The sequence below is a fragment of the Oncorhynchus mykiss genome, chromosome 5 (genome assembly GCF_013265735.2).
Source record: "Oncorhynchus mykiss isolate Arlee chromosome 5, USDA_OmykA_1.1, whole genome shotgun sequence".
Lineage (NCBI taxonomy): Eukaryota > Metazoa > Chordata > Actinopteri > Salmoniformes > Salmonidae > Oncorhynchus > Oncorhynchus mykiss.
Window position 1 is genome coordinate 58,690,942 of NC_048569.1, and position 20,039 is coordinate 58,710,980.

At 40.1% G+C, this 20,039-nt stretch overlaps 2 protein-coding genes across 6 annotated transcripts in view; both read left to right on the plus strand.

The window, feature by feature from the left end:
* Positions 1-8,951, plus strand: part of LOC110524157 (disabled homolog 2) — a 25,635-nt gene extending 16,684 nt beyond the window's left edge. For all 3 annotated transcript variants that reach the window (XM_021603542.2, XM_021603544.2, XM_036977965.1), the window contains 8 exons: positions 1,274-1,419; positions 3,560-3,658; positions 4,397-4,528; positions 4,804-4,887; positions 5,051-5,098; positions 5,308-5,370; positions 5,550-5,619; positions 7,463-8,951. In XM_021603542.2, the coding sequence (XP_021459217.2) occupies positions 1,274-1,419; positions 3,560-3,658; positions 4,397-4,528; positions 4,804-4,887; positions 5,051-5,098; positions 5,308-5,370; positions 5,550-5,619; positions 7,463-7,860 (1,040 nt within the window). In that variant the 3' untranslated portion in view covers positions 7,861-8,951. The remainder of the gene's footprint in view (positions 1-1,273; positions 1,420-3,559; positions 3,659-4,396; positions 4,529-4,803; positions 4,888-5,050; positions 5,099-5,307; positions 5,371-5,549; positions 5,620-7,462) is intronic.
* Positions 8,952-9,053: 102 nt separating this feature from the next.
* Positions 9,054-20,039, plus strand: LOC110524161 (FYN-binding protein 1-like). Of its 3 annotated transcripts, none has more exons than XM_021603546.2 (14): positions 9,054-9,165; positions 15,294-15,945; positions 16,306-16,402; positions 16,598-16,695; positions 16,935-16,972; positions 17,123-17,148; positions 17,396-17,531; positions 17,804-17,966; positions 18,120-18,285; positions 18,757-18,820; positions 19,007-19,169; positions 19,398-19,428; positions 19,575-19,615; positions 19,826-20,039. In XM_021603546.2, the coding sequence occupies exons 1-14, from the start codon at positions 9,163-9,165 to the stop codon at positions 19,867-19,869; spliced, it is 1,722 nt and encodes a 573-aa protein (XP_021459221.2). In that variant the 5' UTR covers positions 9,054-9,162; the 3' UTR covers positions 19,870-20,039. The 3 variants fall into 3 exon arrangements, with proteins under 3 accessions (XP_021459221.2, XP_036833859.1, XP_021459222.2); XM_036977964.1 differs by lacking the exon at positions 9,054-9,165 and adding an exon at positions 9,562-9,994; XM_021603547.2 differs by lacking the exon at positions 9,054-9,165 and adding an exon at positions 13,961-14,325.

Consider the following 20,039-nt stretch of genomic DNA (forward strand, 5'->3'; position numbering starts at 1 on the left):
GATTAGCAGATGTTATTGCGGGTGTAGCAAAATGCTTGTGCTTCTAGCTCTGACAGTGCAGTAATATCTAACAAGTAATATCTAACAAATTACACAACATATACCCAATACCCACAAATCTAAGTAGCAATGAATTAAGACTATATACATATGGACGAGTGATGTCAGAGCGGAAATGACTAAGATACAGTAGAATAGTATAGAATACAGTATATACATATGAGATGAGTAATACCAGATATGTAACATTAAGTGACTAAGACACCATAGAACAGTATAGAATACAGTATATACATATGAAATGAGTAATGCAAGACATGTAATCATTATTATGTGACTAAGATACCATGGAATAGTATAGATAGAATACAGTATATACATATGAGATGAGTAATGCCAGATATGTAAACATTATTAAAGTGACTAGTGTTCCATTCCTTAAAGTGGCCAGTGATTTCTAGTGTATGCCTATTTACTACAATGTTTTTTTCTTCATTAACCTCAAAAAGATGTTAAAAATTAACCAATAAGAGCAAAGTTGGTTTTTATAGAATTGAATAACTTTTGATGAGTTAGAATTTTGTGCTGCCATAAAATGCCAATTTGATCATTCTCACAAATACATGCTCAAAAAATGTGTACTTGACAGTTCTATGCAACCAATGTTTTATAGAATCCTCAAGTCTTAGTAGAATATGGTACAAAGTTGCTAACTGGCTATAATGCTAAAGTTGTCTGTAATGAGATTTGAACATGCAACTGTTGGGTTGCAAAGTTGGGTTGCCAGAGTTTCGAGATATTTGTCCACCCATCCACCCTGACCAACCACCCTACTTTCATTTTTGCCTTAAGTAACTTTCTGCCTTAAATAACCTTCTGCCTTATGCAACCATAGCAAACGTAACATATCATACTAATTTGAGTGTCCCAGATTGTCGTTTACTATGTTACATCTAGTCTATGAGACCAGGCTGGTTAAAAATCCAACCTTTGTCACAAATACACTCTCTCTCACCCATAAACAGGTAATTGCTATTCCAGGAAGCATGAAAATAAAACATTGACTACTAGGCTACAAGGATTGTCAGGAGCTCTCTCTTGAATGAGCCAAATGCTGCCTCAGCATCAGCATAGACACTATAGTACTCACTGTCTGTGGGAGCAACCACTAACTCCCTGACTGACTCATGTTGTGGTGGGTTAAGTCCAATGGCCCTGTGGTTAGTTCCACTGTCTTCCCCATTATGCCTCATTTACTCCCTCATGTTCTCAGGCCCCCCAGTAACCAAGCCTCCATCTGATGGGACCTCTCGTTTCCAAGGAGACGGAGTTCGCTATAAGGCCAAGCTGATTGGCGTGGACTACGTCCCAGCAGCCCAGGGAGACAAGATGTGTTTGGACTCCATGATGAAACTCAAGGTAGAGCAGACTGTGGGAAAGAGTCCACTCTATTTCTTACTGTACATATCCATTTCAGGAAGTAGCGATGTTAGATCACTAGAATGAGGACGTTGTGTGGTCATTTAGCGGCAGGTATTATATGAGAAAATTATGTTCTGTTCGTTTCCAAAAATATCTTCTCGACAGCTAGTCTTTCTGGTGTCCGACACATAATGAAAAAGACATCACAGACAAAAACATTTTACAATTCACATACATTTTAAAACATTCACATAGACATTAAAGACACACACAAACATATATATATATATATATATATATATACACACACACACACACACACACACACACACACACACACACACACACACACACACACACACACACACAGTTGAAGTCGGAAGTTTACATGCACTTATGTTGGAGTCATTAAAACTCATTTTTCAACCACTCCACAAATTTCTGTTAACAAACTATAGTTTTGGAAAGTCGGTTACGACATCTACTTTGTGCATGACACAAGGAATTTTTCCAACAATTGTTTACAGACAGATTATTTCACTGATAATTCACTGTATCACAATTCCAGCGGGTCAGAAGTTTAAATAAACTAAGTTGACTGTGCCTTTAAACAGCTTGGAAAATTCCAGAAAATTATGTCATAGCTTTAGAAGCTTCTAATAGGCTAATTCACATCATTTGAGTTAATTGTAGGTGTACCTGTGGATGTATTTCAAGGCCTACCTTCAAACTCACTGCCTCTTTGCTTGACATCATGGGAAAATCAAAAGAAATCAGCCAAGAACTCAGAAAAAAATTGTAGACCTCCACAAGTCTGGTTCATCCTTGGGAGCAAATTCCAAATGCCTGAAGGTACCACGTTCGTCTGTACAAACAGTAGCAGCCGTCATACCGCTCAGGAAGGAGACGCCTTCTGTCTCCTAGAAATGAACGTACTTTGGTGCGAAAAGTGCACATCAGTCCCAGAACAACAGCAAAGAACCTTGTGAAAATGCTGGAGGAAAAAGGTACAAAAGTATCTCTATCCGCAGTACTTCTTGGAGAAATGTCCTCTGGCCTGATGAAAGAAAAATATAACTTTTTGGCCATAATGATGATTGTTATGTTTGGAGGATAAAGGGGGAGGATTGCAAGCTGAAGACACCATCCCAACCGAGAAGCACGGGGATGGCAGCATCATGTTGTGGGGGTGCTTTGCTGCAAGAGGGACTAGTGCACTTCACAAAATAGATGGCTTCATGAGAAAGGACAATTATGTGGATATATTGAAGCAACATCTCAAGACATTAGTCAGGAAGTTAAAGCTTGGTCGCAAATGGGTCTTCCAAATGGACAATGACCCCAAGCATACTTCCAAAGTTGTGTCAAAATGGGTTAAGAACAAGAAAGTCAAGGTATTGGAGTGGCCATCACAAAGCCCTGACCTCAATCCTATAGACAATTTGTGGGCAGAACTGAAAAAGTGTGTGCGAGTATGGACGCCTACAAACCTGACTCAGTTACACCAGCTCTGTCAGGAGGAAGGGGCCAAAATTCATCCAACTTATTGTGGGAAGGTTGTGGAAGGCTACCCAAAACGTTTGACCCAAGTTAAACAATTTAAAGGCAATGCTACCAAATACTAATTGAGTGTATGTAAACTTCTGACTCACTGGGAATGTGATGAAAGAAAGAAAAGCTGAAATAAATCACTCTCATTCTCTCTTCACATTCTTAAAATAAAGTGGTGATCCTAACAGACCTAAGACAGGGAATTCTTTACTAGGATTAAATGTCAAGAATTGTGAAAAACTGAGTTTAAATGTATTTGGCTAAGGTGTATGTAAACTTCCGACTTCAACTGTATATATACAGAGCTGGTAACTGAGTCAGGTTTGTAGGCCTCCAAATTTTCTACATTTACTTAAAAATTACTTGTGTCATGCACAAAGTAGATGTCCTAACCGACTTGCCAAAACTATAGTTTGTTAACAAGACATTTGTGGAGTGGTTGAAAAACTAGCTTTAATGACTCCAACCTAAGTGTATGTAAACTTCTGACTTCAACTGTATATACACAACTAAAGGCATACCAATTTACATTCACATTTTTCTCAATTGTGTGTGTGTTTGTGTTTGCATGTGGGTGTGAACACAGGGCCAGGAGGTGGCAGGCAGGAGCCAGGGACGACACAAGCAGAGGGTGTGGCTGAAGGTGTCCATTACTGGTGTGAAAATCTTAGATGAGAGGACTGGGGTAAGTCAGTGCTGATACTGCAAGACTCCACAAACGGAGTTTAATGGATATATATTTAGAAATAACTGCCCTTTTTTCCAGCACTCAAATGTATATTTATGAAAAATAAGTGGGAGGCCCACAGAAGACAGGATGGGATACTGTCCAGGTAAACTGAGAGGATGTAGGGCACTAAACTAAGGGCTTTAATGTCTCTCTTAGGCACGATAACATGAAGCAGGACATAATCATATCCTACCAGATTTAATTATGAGGAATGGGATTGAGTTCTGGGAAGATATTTTTTTTAAATTAAAAAAGATTATGGACCTAATCCAGATTTGTTGGGATATGTAATGCTGTAGGTAATATTGTGGGCACATTGATATTATAGATAATATTAAGAACCATTTCAGAGAAATTGCTTCTTTTTCAATTGTATTATTTATTATATATCATGAACAATTACCATGAGAGAAACCAGCCTTCTGCTATTTCGAGGTACAGCATATCAATAATAATGTTTGAAAATGACAGATCCTGACCTTCAAATTGCTACCTTGTCCTTTTCTATTGAATGAACTAGTACATTCTTAGGATGGCAGAGGGCCATATTAGAACACTAACCTTCGCCTTTACACGGATATAACCACTTTCACCAAGAGGTGCTCTCTAGTTGCAGACGACACAATGTTTACATTGCTGACTGTCTGGCTGCTATATTCATTCCACTGTCGTCCCATTGTGTTCACAATATAGGTTGTGGAGTATGACCACGAGAGGGGGAAGATAAACTCCCTGACAAAGGATGAGTCAGACCCTAGAGCCCTCTCCTACATCTACGATCATGAAGGCACCTACACTCTGTTCTACATCAAGATGGCCAATTTGGTAAGGGGTTTTGATCTGATCCAAAGATCCAGAGATGATCCATAATCGCAGTAAATACATATCTTGTTAGTACAGTATATTAATTATGAGCATGTCTTTTGGACATGCACCATAATTCTGTCTGGAATTCAATCATTTTCAGCATTTATAGAATATTTCAACTCTGCACTTTCAGAAGTGTGTTTAATTTGTACAGCAGTGCAATGATTTAATTCTTGGCTAAAATCCTATATCAAATCAGAAGTGTAATTGACTTTTGGTTTCTTATGGAACAGGCTGACCCTGTCCTTGATGATATCAAAGAAGTCTGCCAAAGCCCAGTAACACAAGAGGACCAAGAGGTCAATAAACCAGTAGAGGTGAGGACAAACTACACTTACTGTTGTCCAAAGGCTTGTATAGGCAATTTCTTCTGCTAACCATTTTAGGGATGTCCTGGTATATATACATATGTAGTCTCTATAATGGCCTGGGTGCCTTTTGATAACAATCCCTTGCTTCTCAATTATTATGTGTCTCTAGAATGCTGTCGCCTTACTGCTTCTTGATGAGAATATAGCTTCTCCAAAGGTAAGGAGAGCGAGTAACTGCAGAAGGCCTCTTCCTAATATGGAACAAACCAATGTTGTAGTTTTTGTATGGTAAAACCAAGTTAGATAGATTGAGAAATCATTTTATTGCATGCTCAAATATTCTAGCTACTGTACATCATCTCAATTGCCAACATGAGATATTTAATGAGATCATCTTTGGACATAATGTTAGCTTCTCATTTGAAGGGCCTGGATGACTTGGAAATGTTAAATTCCATGCCTAGCTCTCCGTCAGGGCAACCAAAGCAGGTAATGGACACATTTGATGGTCTTTTATCAATTTGAACAATTTCTATGGTTTTATATGGTAGGCCTAGGCAAACCCACCAGTCATTAACTTTCAGCAGGTGGCAGACTTGTTTTTTGTGAATGTTACATTGAGCAGCGATGACAGAATCCTGTCTACTTGTTGTGGTTTGTTCCCACAGATCTCATCCAGGGACGAGCTGATGGACATCTTCTCTTTCCCCAGTCAAAACTCTGCCATGAATCAACCAGGTGAGTTATTACCCAGCAAACATATCATGGTTCCCTATAATTTCTCAGAATGTTAACGCTTCAAAAAGATACAAGTGGTAAGCTAAAAAACTTCCCAGATGATAGAGGTTTCCAAATATGTTTGTATTACATCACTAATATGTCACCTTTGATATAAAGAAAATGCAATGAAGGGGCAAATCTGACAAGTATCCTAGTTTTTCGAAAGAACTTTCATGGGATATTCTAATGATAACCTTTGCTGCCTGAGGGCTATGTTGGGACTCAACCTGGTCTCAGAACATTTCGTATTATTCTGTACATAAATCCGAGATATACATTTAGTATGATATGTTATGTTTCGTATGGTATGTATTAATTTGTTGATGTCTATCAACCATTTCATATGATATGTTACGAATTACAATTCGCATTATATGTTAAGAATTAGAAAAACGTACAATATGCTACAAATTAGCTAAACGTACTATATGTTACTCATTTGCAAAACGTATGAAATGTTACGAATTCTAGCTTGGTGCTAGGTGGCCAACGTTAGCGAGGCTAGGGGTTAGGATTAAGGTTAAATTCAGGAGTTTAGTGTTAAAGGGTTAGGGTTAGGGGAAGGGTTAGCTAAAAGGATTAGGGTTAGCTAACATGCCAAGCAGTGGTGGAAAAAGTACCCAATTGTCATACTTGAGTAAAAGTAAAGATACCTTAATAGAAAATGACTCTAGTAAAAGTGAAAGTCACCCAGTAAAATAGTACTTAAGTACTGGTTTTACATATAGTTAAGTATCAAAAGTAAAAGTATAAATATTTCAAATTCCTTATATTAAGAAAACCAGACAGCACCATTTTCTTGTTTTTTAAATTAACGGATAGCCAGGGGCACACTCCAACACTCAGACATCATTTACAAATTAAGCATGTGTGTTTAGTGAGTCCACCAGATCAGAGGCTGTATGGAGGACCAGGGATGTTCTCTTGATAAGCAGGTGAATTTGACCATTTTTCTGCCCTGCTAAGCATTCAAAATGTAACGAATACTTTTGGGTGTCAGGGAAAATGTATGGAGTAAAAAATACATTATTTTCTTTAGGAATGTAGTGAAGTAAAAGTTGTCAAAAATATAAATAGTAAAGTAAAGTACAGGTACCAAAAAAAACTACTTAAGTAGTACTTTAAAGTATTTTTACTTAAGTACTTTACACCACTGATGCTAAGCAATTGCAAAGTAGCTAAAAAGTAGTAAGTGTTTGAAAAGTTTCTAATTAGCTAAAATTGTCTGTGATGAGATTCGAACTCCCAACCTTTGAGTTACTAGATGTTCGCCCACCCATCCACCCCGACCAACCACCCTACTGTTGCTTTTGTCTTAAGTAACCATCTGTCTTATGTAACTATACCAAACAGTAACATATCTTGCTAATTTTATAATCCCGGATTTATATTTACTATGTTATGTTTAGTCTGAGACCAGGCTGTGGGACTACACTACAACATTACCTAAATTCAAGGAATGTTGACTGTTTGCTGGGTAGTAACATTGGAATAATAAAAGTCATATCATTGGCATTGTAACATGGCTTCATTTCAACCCTTGACTCATTAAGAATTTAGGCAGAATTCGAGATGTAAATATCCATCCAGACCACCACCACTAAACAACCTGCTTCTCTGACATACATGTTTTAAGCTATGTCCACATTGTAAGCGGACAATAATTACATTCTAGTTCATATGCCCAGCGCAATAATAGACTCTAATCCTATTTTTTTAACCAGAAAGTGTAGCGTGGACATAACTAGCATCACAAGGAGAATACTTTGCCACTTTTAATATACCTTCTGATTTCTTCAAGGATCTCCAAAGTCTCTGTCAGTTCCTCAGATATTTCCCACCTTCCCTGGTCAGCCGATCGCTGTTGCATCATTCATCTCACCTCCTGTTTCAATACCTTGGTGTCAGCAAGGGCCCCTCCCAACTCTCTCACCCAGTTCAAATGGATCCTGGGGGGCTCCTGCCCCCTGGCCTTCCCAGCCCAACATGACTGGATGGATCCCGGGGTCGGGTGGCATGATGCCCTATGGAGGCCCCCAGCTGCAGGGGTACGGAGTGAACCCACAGCCAGGGGTTATGTGGGGTCAGAACACAATGAGCTTTCCCACCTCTGCCCCAAACTACACACCCTACAGGGCAGAGGGACTCCAGCAGCAGCCCGGCTCTCCTACCACCAACAACAAACCAGCCCAAGGATGAACTGGCTTAGAGAGCCAATGAAATGTCCCTGTTGTCTTCATGTCTGTATGCTTGGCATTGTCAGGGTCGGATTACAGAATGGGCACGCAGGGCACGACCTTCTATGCCCCCTGATGTTCCGGGGTCCCCAGATAACATATTATACCAAAATGTGTAGAATTACAGAAAATGTGCTTTAAAACTGCAACCTTTTCTCTCCGCCTCATGGCAAAATGTGAACAATGGCATGAGATGAGCTGTAAAACAGAACATTCTTCTCTCTGACCCATGGCAAAAAGTGTAGAATTGCAGGAAATTAACTTTACAACTGCAAGATTTTCTCATAGCCTCATAACACAAGGTATAAAATAGCATTATAAAACTACACATTTTTTAAGGAAGTTAGCAGTTTTCCTATTAAAAAAAATATCTGGATACCCAAAATGCAGTAGTCCGGCCCTGTGCGTTGTCTTTCAGTACTTAGTAGTGCCTTTTCCATATGTATGTATTCCGTATTCCATTCCGTATGTATGAATCTGTTTACTAGGGTGCAGTTCTACATTGCTTTTGATAATGTACATTTGTGAATTTGAGCTCAACAGCAATTATATCTGTAGATTGTTCAGTAGACTTTACTTTTTTTGACAGGATCATTTAGATGAAGAAGTAAGACGAAAATTAAATTCAAATGCTGTAGTTTTTGAGGGATCTCACAGAGCTGAACTTGTTTACAATTCTGAGAATTCACATGAAAGACAAATTTGACATTATTTTAAAATGTATTTCTCCATCTATGTAAACAAGATAAAGTGGTTATGTTTTTGTTCTAGAAAGTGAATTCCATGCATGCTGTGGGTCTCATGATGGGATTAGTGTTCATAAATCATGTTTGTGTAGATATTTAAATCAAGTAATGAGGTTTGAATAGATTTGAGTATCTCAGCTCCATTTTGGATTAAATGGGTATTAGGCCTACTGATAATGTAAAGAGAAAAAAAAGTACTCGTTTTTCAAGAGGGACATACACTTTGTAATGGTAATCATATCAAAAGTCATGGAAATAAATTGTGTCATGGATTTCATAATAAAAATGCATATTTTACGGTAATATACTCTACAGATTCATCATCTTATGGTCTAAATTAACTCTTCCAGTAGCCTTTTTGTCACCCCCATCTATTTCCTGATTTAGCATTGGGGATATCCAATGAGAAACAGACCGAACAATATAGCGCAGCATGCTTGAATGGCACCCAAAATACGAGTTCAACATGGACCACTTAATTTTCATCTAAATTGGAGTTAACCTTCAAACGGACAAAGATGGTAAGATATCACTTAAACATTGATGAAAAGATGGAGAAAAACATGCAAAAGATTAATACTATTGGACAGCCTATACATAGGCTATAATAAAATGGGGATATACGTTTTCTGCAGCATATTAATGGCTACGTTTACACAGGCAGACCCAATTCTGATCTCCACCCAATTATTGGCCATTGGTCAAAATACCAATTAGTAGAAAAATATAAAAATTGGGCTGCCTGTTTAAACGCAGCCTTTGTAGCGCATATTCTCACTTTCTCTGTAACCCGTCACGGTTTCATTTTTTTTTTTTCAATGATCGCGCTTCTACAAATACCTTCTTGTGATGGGGTTTCGATGTCATGGCATCCATGAACCACGTTAAACTTGATTTTTTTTTTTTTTTTACATCTATCTCTGTATGGCAGTGGTCGCCAACTGGTAGGTCGCGGTCGACTGGTTGATCTCCAAGACTTTTTTGTAAATCACTGAACATTTCTGTAAAAAACAACAACGATAAAGCCTTTTTTATTGGTTTCGCGCTGTTGGAGGTACGTGTACTTGGTTCAGCAGCAGCCCTAGTTCCGGGAAGGCAAAGTGTTCCCATTTTTATCCATTTCATGTCTGAGGTAGAATTCCGCACAGAGAGCAAGTCAAGTGCAACTATAGGCCTAACGCTGGCCAATCAGATAGCTCAGATCACCTTCTGCACAAGTTCCTCAAGCCATAGACTGTAAATATAAACCTCGAACGCACAGCAATGCTGATACTGTGATATTTCAAAACGTGTAAAGCCATGATTAGAGAGAGACTCAACGAATACAACAAAGAGCTGCTGTTTTTATGAGTAAGTTCATGTTTAAGTTGTTACTGTCAACTTTGTTCAACACTTGTATGAATCATAAAATGCACTTCAGACTGACCATCAGATCAGTCCATAAAAAAAATATTATTATGCTCACTTGGATGTGTCTCATAAGTAATACAACAAAATATCTAATCCCATTGTGATCATAGACCTACAAATGATTAAATATAATTTCAAAATGGTCTGAGAAGAACAATATGGGCAGGACAATTCTTTGGGGGGGGGGGGGGGGGGGGGGTGCATGCCAGCAAAGCCACAACACAGCAATAAAAAAAAAAATACGGACAATTGAGATGTACAAACTATGGTAAAAGGGGATGACGAGTGGATAAGAGGCAATTCATAATTTCGATTCAGACATTAATGAGCGAGCTAAGACAGACGTAGTCAATATAACTATTTTTTCAGCACTTTTGAAATTGAAATTCAGAACATGGACCGTTTTTACAGTATTCTCCCTGAACACCAAGTCAGAACCGTAGGATAAATAATGGGGACATATAAGCAGACAATGAAAGCTCTTACAATGTTCGATGAGGACATTTCTCTAAAACAGGCTATAGGCTAGGCTACATGTGCACCACCAAGTCAGAACAGTAGGGGGAAAGTTACCAAATTATTAGGATGAGGCACATGGGCTACTAACAGTTTACTACACAACATACACTTAGTATGAATTTCTTAGCTACAGTATACACACAGTTGAAGTTGGAAGTTTACATACATTTAGGTTGGAGTTATTAAAACTAATTTTACAACAACAAACTATAGTTTTGGCAAGTCCGTTAGAACATCTACTTTGTGCATGCCACAAGTAATTTTTCCAACAATTGTTTACAGAAAGATTATTTCACTTATAACTCACTGTATCACAATTCCAGTGGGTCAGAGGTTTAGATACACTAAGTTGACTGTGCCTTTAAACAGATTGGAAAATTCCAGAAAATGATGTCATGGCTTTAGAAGCTTCTGATAGGCTAATTCACATAATTTGAGTCAATTGGAGATGTACCTGTGGATGTATTTCAAGGCCTGCCTTCAAACTCAGTGCCTCTTTGCTTGACATCATGGGAAAATCAAAAGAAATCAGCCAAGACTTCAGAAATAAAATTGTAGACCTCCACAAGTCTGGTTCATCCTTGGGAGCAATTTCCAAATGCCTGAAGGTACCACGTTCATCTTTACAAACAATAGTGTGCAAGTATAAACACCATGGAACCACACAGCCATCATACCGCTCAGGAAGGAGACATCAAGTGCAAATCAATCCCAGATCAACAGCAAAGGACCTTGTAAAGATGCTGGAGGAAACAGGTACAAAAGTATCTATAGCCACAGTAAAACGAGTCCTATATCGACATAATCTGAAGGCTGCTCAGCAAGGAAGAAGCCACTGCTCAAAAACCGCCATAAAAAAGCCAGCCTACAGTTTGCAACTGCACATGGGGAAAAAGATCATACTTTTAAGAGAAATGTCCTCTGGTCTGATGAAATAAAAATCTAACTGTTTGGCCATAATGACCATCATTGTGTTTGGAGGATAAAGGGGGAGGATTGCAAGCCGAAGAACACCATCCAAACCGTGAAGCACGGGCTGGCAGCATCATGTTGTGGGGGTGGCAGCATCATGTTGTGGGGGTGCTTTGCTGCAGGAGGGACTGGTGCACTTCACAAAATAGATGGCTTCATGAGGAAGGGAAATTATGTGGATATATTGAAGCAACATCTTCAAGACATTAGTCAGGAAGTTAAAGCTTGGTCGCAAATGGGTCTTCCAAATGGACAATGACCCCAAGCATACTTCCAAAGTTGTGGCAAAATGGGTTAAGGACAACAAAGTCAAGCTATTGGAGTGGCCATCACAAAGCCCCGACCTTAATCCTATAGACAATTTGTGGGCAGAACTGAAAAAGTGTGTGCGAGCAAGGAGGCCTACAAACCTGACTCAGTTACACCAGCTCTGTCAGGAGGAATGGGCTAAAAATCATCAAACTTATTGTGGGAAGCTTGTGGAAGGCTACCCGAAACATTTGACCCAAGTTAAACAATTTAAAGGCAATGTTACCAAATACTAATTGAGTGTATGTAAACTTCTGACCCACTGTGAATGTGATGAAAGAAATAAAAGCTGAAATAAATAATTCTCTCTTCTATTATTCTGACATTTCACATTCTGAAAAGTAAAGTGGTGATCCTTACTGACCTAAGACAGGGAATTCTTATTAGGATTAAATGCCAGGAATGGTGAAAAACGGAGTTTAAATGTATTTGGCTAAGGTATATGTAAACTTCCGACTTCAACTGTATCTCCCTGGTATACTACATCATTTATGCAGCAGCATACAAGACAATTTTGGAATCACCTTGTTGTGCTGTGCCCACTTGAACAGGAAGGTGGCGCGGGATTGATGGTGCTTTCAATACAGATGAGAATGTTTAAAAAAAACAAGGTTGAATCATGACATCAGTGATCTTCAGGTCGGAGCTCTAGAAAGAGTTGGAATTCTAAGTTGGATGACCGTTCAAAACGTATTTTCCCAGTTGGAGCTCGTTTTTTCCCCCCGAGTTCCCAGGGGTCTTGAACTCACTGAAGTCTGAGATTTCCCAGTTCTGAGTTTCCTTGGAGTTAGCCACCGATTCCTTCCAAACAACTCATTGTTAAATTTGCGATTTCCAACTTGTTGTGTGATGTTTATGTCCAATGGCCGATGAGCACCACTATGTTTTCTCTATAATTTTTCTTCATATGACAAGGATTGAAAAGGATTTGCCAGTAGATTGTCGACGTGATTCGGTGTAGAGGGTCCTCCCGATGACTGCTTGTCTAGCTTGCTAGCTAAGATTTTGAAAGTATGATGTTGACATGATCGGTCCAATCAAAGCTATGGTAGCTTTAGCGTGATTTGACGTCATTTTATCTGTGGCCAATGACTTTGAGCCTTCTTGGATGGTAATTTCTAATGTAACTCGATGGTAGCACCCAAGGTGCTTGAATTTTTGAGCTCTCCCTGTGGATTCTGCGGTGACATAGTGTCCCAATGAGTGACAGAACACTGAGCCAATCACGGCGCAACTAGAGAACATTAGCTCCAAAAATAAAATTATAACAGGAGTTAGTTTTAAAATAATAAAAAATGATTGAGTTATAAAGCTGCATTGCTTTCTATAGTAAGGCAGCTCCAAAATGCAAGTGTTTCAGCCTAGCTCAGTGCTTTCTGTGGTGGTGGGGCAGCCAGCGGAAAACACAGAGCGTAGGTAGGGGTTGATAACAGGTGGGGCTCAAAACAGGTGGGGCATTGTCCTGAATGATGGGTCGCCACTGTGTATTGGGCATAAACCTCATTGCTACAGAATTGTTTTTAATTGGTTAATGTTGCTTAGGCTTAGTTTCATGTTTGAAAGAAATCTGAGCGGTAGATCCCGGCTTGCATTTTGACTTAGAAAGGGATCTTGGGGACCGCTGTTATATGGTAAAGACGAAAGAGTGACTTTCACATGCTGCCTACTCTGTGATACAATCATCACTTGTTTAGATGAGCCATGATTCATTTCACTGTTCTCTGATTCAGTTAACAAATCCAACTTACAAACAATACCGCAGGTTAGAATATACTTTATCTAGATTTAGGTAGCTAAAGAACAAAATAATGTCCACTATAAATTGATCATCAGGATGTAGTGTGGAATAATCTGCTTTTCAGTTTGTAAATGACTCAATTAAGTGGAACATTTCAATTTGTACTCAAGCCATTTGATTGGTTGTTATTTATCTGTGTAAAAAGTAGTGGTTCAGTCAGTGATGAGAGGAATCATTGATATCACCAGTTAATTATTTACAATCAGCATACTTGTAACGAATACGCAGGGAGTCAGGAAGCAGGTGCAGAAGGTGAGGGCATACTGTGGCAACCTTGGACCTCTCGGTGGTGGGGGCCCCTGTCTGATGGGCGAAATAAAGATAGCACTGGAGTAAGAAGTCCCGTCATATTTGTACGGGAGACAATAGGGCATCGCTGACCTGGGCGGACTGCTGGATGAGCTGGGGGACTGGCTCGCTGGGACGAATCGGTGTAGAGGGTCCTCTGCTAGTTGGAGCTGAATCCTCTCGGGTATTGTCGAAGGTAGTGGAGAACATGGAGGACCTCCTCTATTACCGTACCCAGTTGAGCTAGCTGGTCATGGTGTTGACGGAGTAGGTGTTCCTATACGTCGACCATCTGGGAGATATCCTTAACTTCTGCTGCTTCCATATTTTCGTGAGGCAGTATTCTGTATTGTAAACACAAGGAGTCAGGAAGCAGGTGCAGAAGGTGAGTTTAATAATAATAAACATGAAGATAATATAAAACAGGAGAAGCGTACTGAACGTAACCAAAACGAATACTGCCTGATGACAGAGGCTACTGAGGGCTATTTGAAGGGAGAGTAATCAGAGCGGTGATGAAGTCTAGGTGTTTGCCAGGTATGCACAATTTAAATAGATCTCCTATTTAATTAGATATTTGTTTAATCAGGTTTTTATTATTTGGAAACCAATTTTGCTTTAGCCTTTATACACCTATGCCATACACAAACTACACCTATATTTTAATAATATAACTCATGTGAACTCTTTCAGACAATTTTGGAATGTTCTATCTAGAGGAAATGCAAATGTCAAAGGGCACGCAGTTCTGTTTTGAGTAATCAAGTGCTCGAGAACAATGCCATATAGGCTCCGTCTGTTGTGGTACAGAGACGGGTCTTTCTTATTTCCTCTGCGTGTCCCAATAAAAATATCAATAGCAAAACATGCACCTCATTGGCCCACTTATGACTGCGACTGCCATTTCTATGGCAACCACTGCAGAGGGATACATGAGGTTCGTAGGTATGTGGTTGTAGTTACTTCCTGCATCTCTTCATTGTTTCATTCTTTTAACCCTTAAATCTGCAAAGATCTCCCGATTCTTTCAGAGGTAACATTGATCATACAAGTGCATTGTCTGTGACAATCTGACCTACACTTGATAGCTGTGCCATGACCTCCATCTCAGAACATCTGCCCTAACTGGTTATATGGTAGTTTGGCTTGCATGTGACATGTGGTTTGGTTGCACCTACCATGTTAAACGTCAGTAGACCTGTAGTGTTTAGATTATTTGAAAGATTCTATTGAATGGATGTGTAAAGAAAGAGAGGTGTGTGGGGGTGGTTGCTCTGGTTTTGTTATTATTATAGCAAACTTCCTGCTTACGAACTAAGCAGCTCCATTCTCACCTTGCTCCATCTGTTTCAGGGGGAGAGTGTGGATGTTTGTGCATTGAGGGCCAGGTTCCATGCCAAGGCTGACATGGCAGGTAGTCGAGACAGCACTTCTCCAAAACCTCCACTGCGAGGATTTGGGAGAGGAGGCCCGAGGTTGGCAGACGTCAGTGTTACAGCAAACGGAGGGGTCCGAAATAAACTCATGCTTATGGTTCCCACACCACCACTTCCTGGATCAAGCTACTCCCCGGACCTTCAGAGGCTACCACCACAACATGTAAGGGCTGAACTGGAGGGCATGTCCACCAGCCCCGAGCCTCATAGTGTCTTCCACCACCTTCCACCATCACACCGACCCCACAGAGCCGCCAAGGAGCTACCCCTACCAGCATCCCCACCGACAAACATAGACCAACAAGGCAGGGTGAGAGTCACTGGGGAGCTTCTGCAGAACATGATGCTGAAGCATAAGGGAGTACACCCTGGCCCTACCAAGCCGACGCCCCCCTCCCTGCCCAGCCAGAGAACTCTTACAGGGGTGACCCCCCTGAGAAGGGCCCTGCCCCCTGAGGCTCCCAGCCCTATAAAACCCAGACGGCCCCCTCACATCAACCTGCAGGCCCATCAGAGAAGCACCAGAGCACTACACCTCGCAGGGCAACCAGGGTTAAGGAAGACTGACGGTAAGCAGCTTGATCTCCAATGAAAAAGCACCCCCTCCATTACAAGTGTAAAAGGGGAAAACTGACTAAACACATGTATGGACTTACTGTAAGCAGCATAGTAGCACAGGAAAGTCATCTGTTCATTTACAACCTATCAAGATCAAGTATGCTGTGCACCTTATCTGGTTACTAAGTTAAAACCTCTACATATCTCTCTCTAAAATATTTTTTCCCCCTAATATTCTGTAAGAAATGAATGACGAAAAGAGGTGCTCAGACTGCCGCTGCAGAACACTGCCCTGTAATAAATCTGTTCATATTTAAATCATTTCAGACCTACTGTAAACCTAAAGTGCAGGTTGTTTCTATTCTACTCAGGTGGCAGTAGTCAGTCTCTCCCAGGGCTAGTCAGTCTCTCTGGCCCCCCAAGACTTCCAACCAAGCCCAGCAGCCTTCCACGGCAGTGTACCCCAGTGTGAGTGTGTTCACTTGAAATGTCAAGTGTCGAGTGTTAAAGTGATAGTAGGAACCAAGATTGGGAAGTCGTTCTTATATTTTGCCGTTTTTTTCCCCGTTACTATGTAGGCAAATGGTTACTGTACAGGAACACTGAAAAAGGTACATTTTCCACTTGATGTATTATTCCCTCTGATTCCTGTTCTCTCGTTAGACATTTCGAGGATGACCAGGGGGAATATGACGACGTAGGCCTTGATGTGAAACCACCTCCCCCGCCCCTAAATCACCCAGGGAGCTGGGACAAGAGTGGTATGACTGAAAATATTTGCTATTTAACCATGAACACATGCAAGAGATTCACTGGCTATTGTGAATTTAGTGCTGAATCAGGATGACTTGAGTTGACATGAATGTATGATTTACGTGAAAGCTTGTATTATGTACACATACTGTATCTCAATCCATCATTCCATAATGCATGTATTTGACATGTTTATCACTTGTTCATGCATGCCATCAATTGACCTTTTCTGCTATTTCACCCACAGACTCCTGGAATGACAATAGTTCTTCACGAGTAGATGAGGTAAGAACATTCTGTGGGAGCCTTCTGTGTTTACCATCAGTGAGCATTAATGCAGAACACTGCTTCTGATTTACTTCTGAAATACTGTTCCTGAAAAACATGCTTTTCATGACATTTACCTTGAATCTATCTTTTTATTCCTGGCTACAGGGGAGCGATGGAAGTGATGTCTATAAGTAAGTGTAGTATAGCAATACAACTACATATTGTATGTTGAGTTCAAATATATTGGGTTTATGCTTGTCTTACAAGTAGACATCGCAATGCCTGTCATAGCACACTTGTAACAACCCATATCACAAGGCTAATGGAAAACATTTGAATAGTCCCATATCTGTTATAATATGTTTATATGGGCGTAAGAGCTGGCCACTGCAAATAGTATTACTGACCACTCATGTCTCTTGTCTTTTGGAATTTCAGAGGCAATGAACAGGAGGTGAAAAACACAAGTTCTGATAAGAAGAAACAGAAAGAGTTGAGGTGGCAGCAAGAGCAGGAGAAGAGAAATCAAAAGAAAAGACTGGAAAGGGACAACAAATACAGAAAGAAATTTAAGGTGACGCACTACATTTCCACGCGCTAACCACTCACAAGTCCAGATATCCCCCCAAACAGTGACCTGTCTGTCATAACTCACTTGCTACATATGAATATCGAAACACGTTTCAGAGTTTGGGATATTCTCTTTATGTTATTATGAGTATTTTTGCTTAATATGGAAATACAGTAATGTATTACAGTAATGTAACAGAGATCTCATTCATCTCTGAAGGTTAGAAACACCACTTTTACAACCCTCTGTATGTATTTACTTTTACCCTTCCACAGCTGGGTACTGGGGACATAGATGTCCTTCACATGGGCAGGGTTCGACACGACTGGCAGGGGGGCAAGCATGATCTAAGTGTTCGTCAGGGAAACAGAGTGGAGATCATACGGGTTAAGAACAACCCCGATGGCAGGTGGCTAGCCCGCACACAGACTGGCACCTGTGAGTAAAACACTATTTAATTCCATAGAACTAAACAGCCCATATTTGTTCCATATTTTATACTAGTTCGATATGTGCTGTGACAACGTTGAAAACCACCCATGTTGTGTACCTAAAGCTACCAAAAGCCAGTAATGAAGTGTTGCTTTGCAGATGGTTACATCATTAGCACGTGTGTGGATGTGGATTATGAGGAAGTGAAACGTAAACTCAAACTGTCCAGAGCGCCTGACCCCTCACTGCCACCACCACCACCTCCTGTCCGTTCTGAAGACAATGACATCTATTATGATGTTGACTCCTCGGGAAACATGAACAGGTTGCTCTCCCACACACAAATATGCAAATGCACCCCCCCCCCCCCCTCCCCACACACACACACACACACACAGAGATGACTATGATGATGTGCAAGGAACATCCAATAACTTCCTCCCTCCACCTCTTGTAAATTAGGTATTTGGCATTTGAATTTAATAGAAAAAAGATGTACTTTTCAGATACACAGGAGGGTTAGTCAATGCCTTTCTCAGTCTGTGGTTTTTCTGAGTGTGGTGTTGCTTTGATAGCTTGCCACATTTGGCCTGTATGTTTACCTAAAACATGAAAATGGAAGTTTGTATACAGTTTAGCTTGTATGTCTGTTGCATAGAGCATGCATTGCACTGAATATAAGTAAAGTAGTTGCTAATGGCTACAAAGAAGAAATAAGAGATAAAGTTGGCTACTGAAATAGGACAAAAACAACTTTTTGTGATCACACAAAAGGATGTGTGTCTTTATGTTCCAGTCTAGATCCAGTAATGAGAGAGATGCTGGAGAAAGACGAAAAGGAATTTAGAAAAAAGTTTAAGGTACATATTTAGCTCTTCTTGCAAATCTTCCAAGAAAAATGTTGAAAATTGGCGTTTGACGCAATTCATGTGCACGCCCTGAAAAGCTCGATCACTCACTATTAGCCTACTCAACGATGTCATGTCATATGACATTACCAAGTCATATAAAAAAAAGTAAACATAACTTTTATTTTGTTCTGTCAGTTTGAGGGACCGATTTTGGTGTTACACAGCATGATGGTTGACCTGAACGCAAGCATCAAGAAGACAGGAGGGACGGCTCTAGCTGTGGTTCAAGGAGAGATCCTGGAGGTCATTCAAGTCACCAGTGACAAAAAAGCCCTGTGTCGTAACAAGCAGGGGAAATGTATGTGAATACATCACCTTCTAGTGACAAGTCTGTAAAAGTCAGTTTTATATCTGATTAGGCTACTGGGCTATGTATGGTCGTAGTACAGCCAACGATACTGGTAACTAACTAAAAGGTTTCCTCTTTTGTCTGTAGTGCAGCCTAATAATCAATAAGAGATTCTAGATACATTTTTCTAGCATGTGTCATTATTCTAATTGTTGCCTCATTTTCTTTCTCTCACAGATGGATATGTGCCCAGGGTTCTTCTACAGGCGTAGGTTTCTTATATATTTATTCAACACAATTATTGGTCGATTATGAATCCAGAATCCCTGGTATTCAGTCACTGGTATCCTGTTTTGCTGTTGACAACTGTGTCATAATATTCTGGTTAATACTGTTTTCAATATTCCTTTTCAGGGAAGGGGATGATGTTTATGACGATGTCGATCATATCACCGGTATGTTATTTTTTATTTTTTTTTACATTTTACTCTGGTTTCTTGAAAGGGTGCTACGCAGGAAGAATTACTGTAAATCAAGCTAGTGGCGAGACTACGACGTCATTGTCCTGGCCGGCCCGAATTCCTAGACATGTTTTGTATACTCAGTGAATATGCTTAGTAGAAAAAGCGCAAAACGATTTAACCCCTTTCCTGACCGCCTTACAGATATTTATGACAACGACAATGTCTATAATGACACAATCCACTGAAGCCCTGTTCTTTTCCTGACCAATGTGAATCACCAATACTGGACAAACAGTAATGCTCGTCTTCCATGGAAACACACACTCACTCCCTAAGAATTAAAAGAACAATCGGGGCATGAATGTTGTTTGCGGCAATTTGCAAACTATACTCTATGCTTTGTTCATGGCTGGGA

Coding starts and splice junctions, on each gene's coding strand:
- LOC110524161 (XM_021603546.2), top strand. Junction 15,946..16,305: donor AGGGTTAAGGAAGACTGACG/GTAAGCAGCTTG, acceptor TATTCTACTCAG/GTGGCAGTAGTCAGTCTCTC. Junction 16,973..17,122: donor GTTCTTCACGAGTAGATGAG/GTAAGAACATTC, acceptor TCCTGGCTACAG/GGGAGCGATGGAAGTGATGT.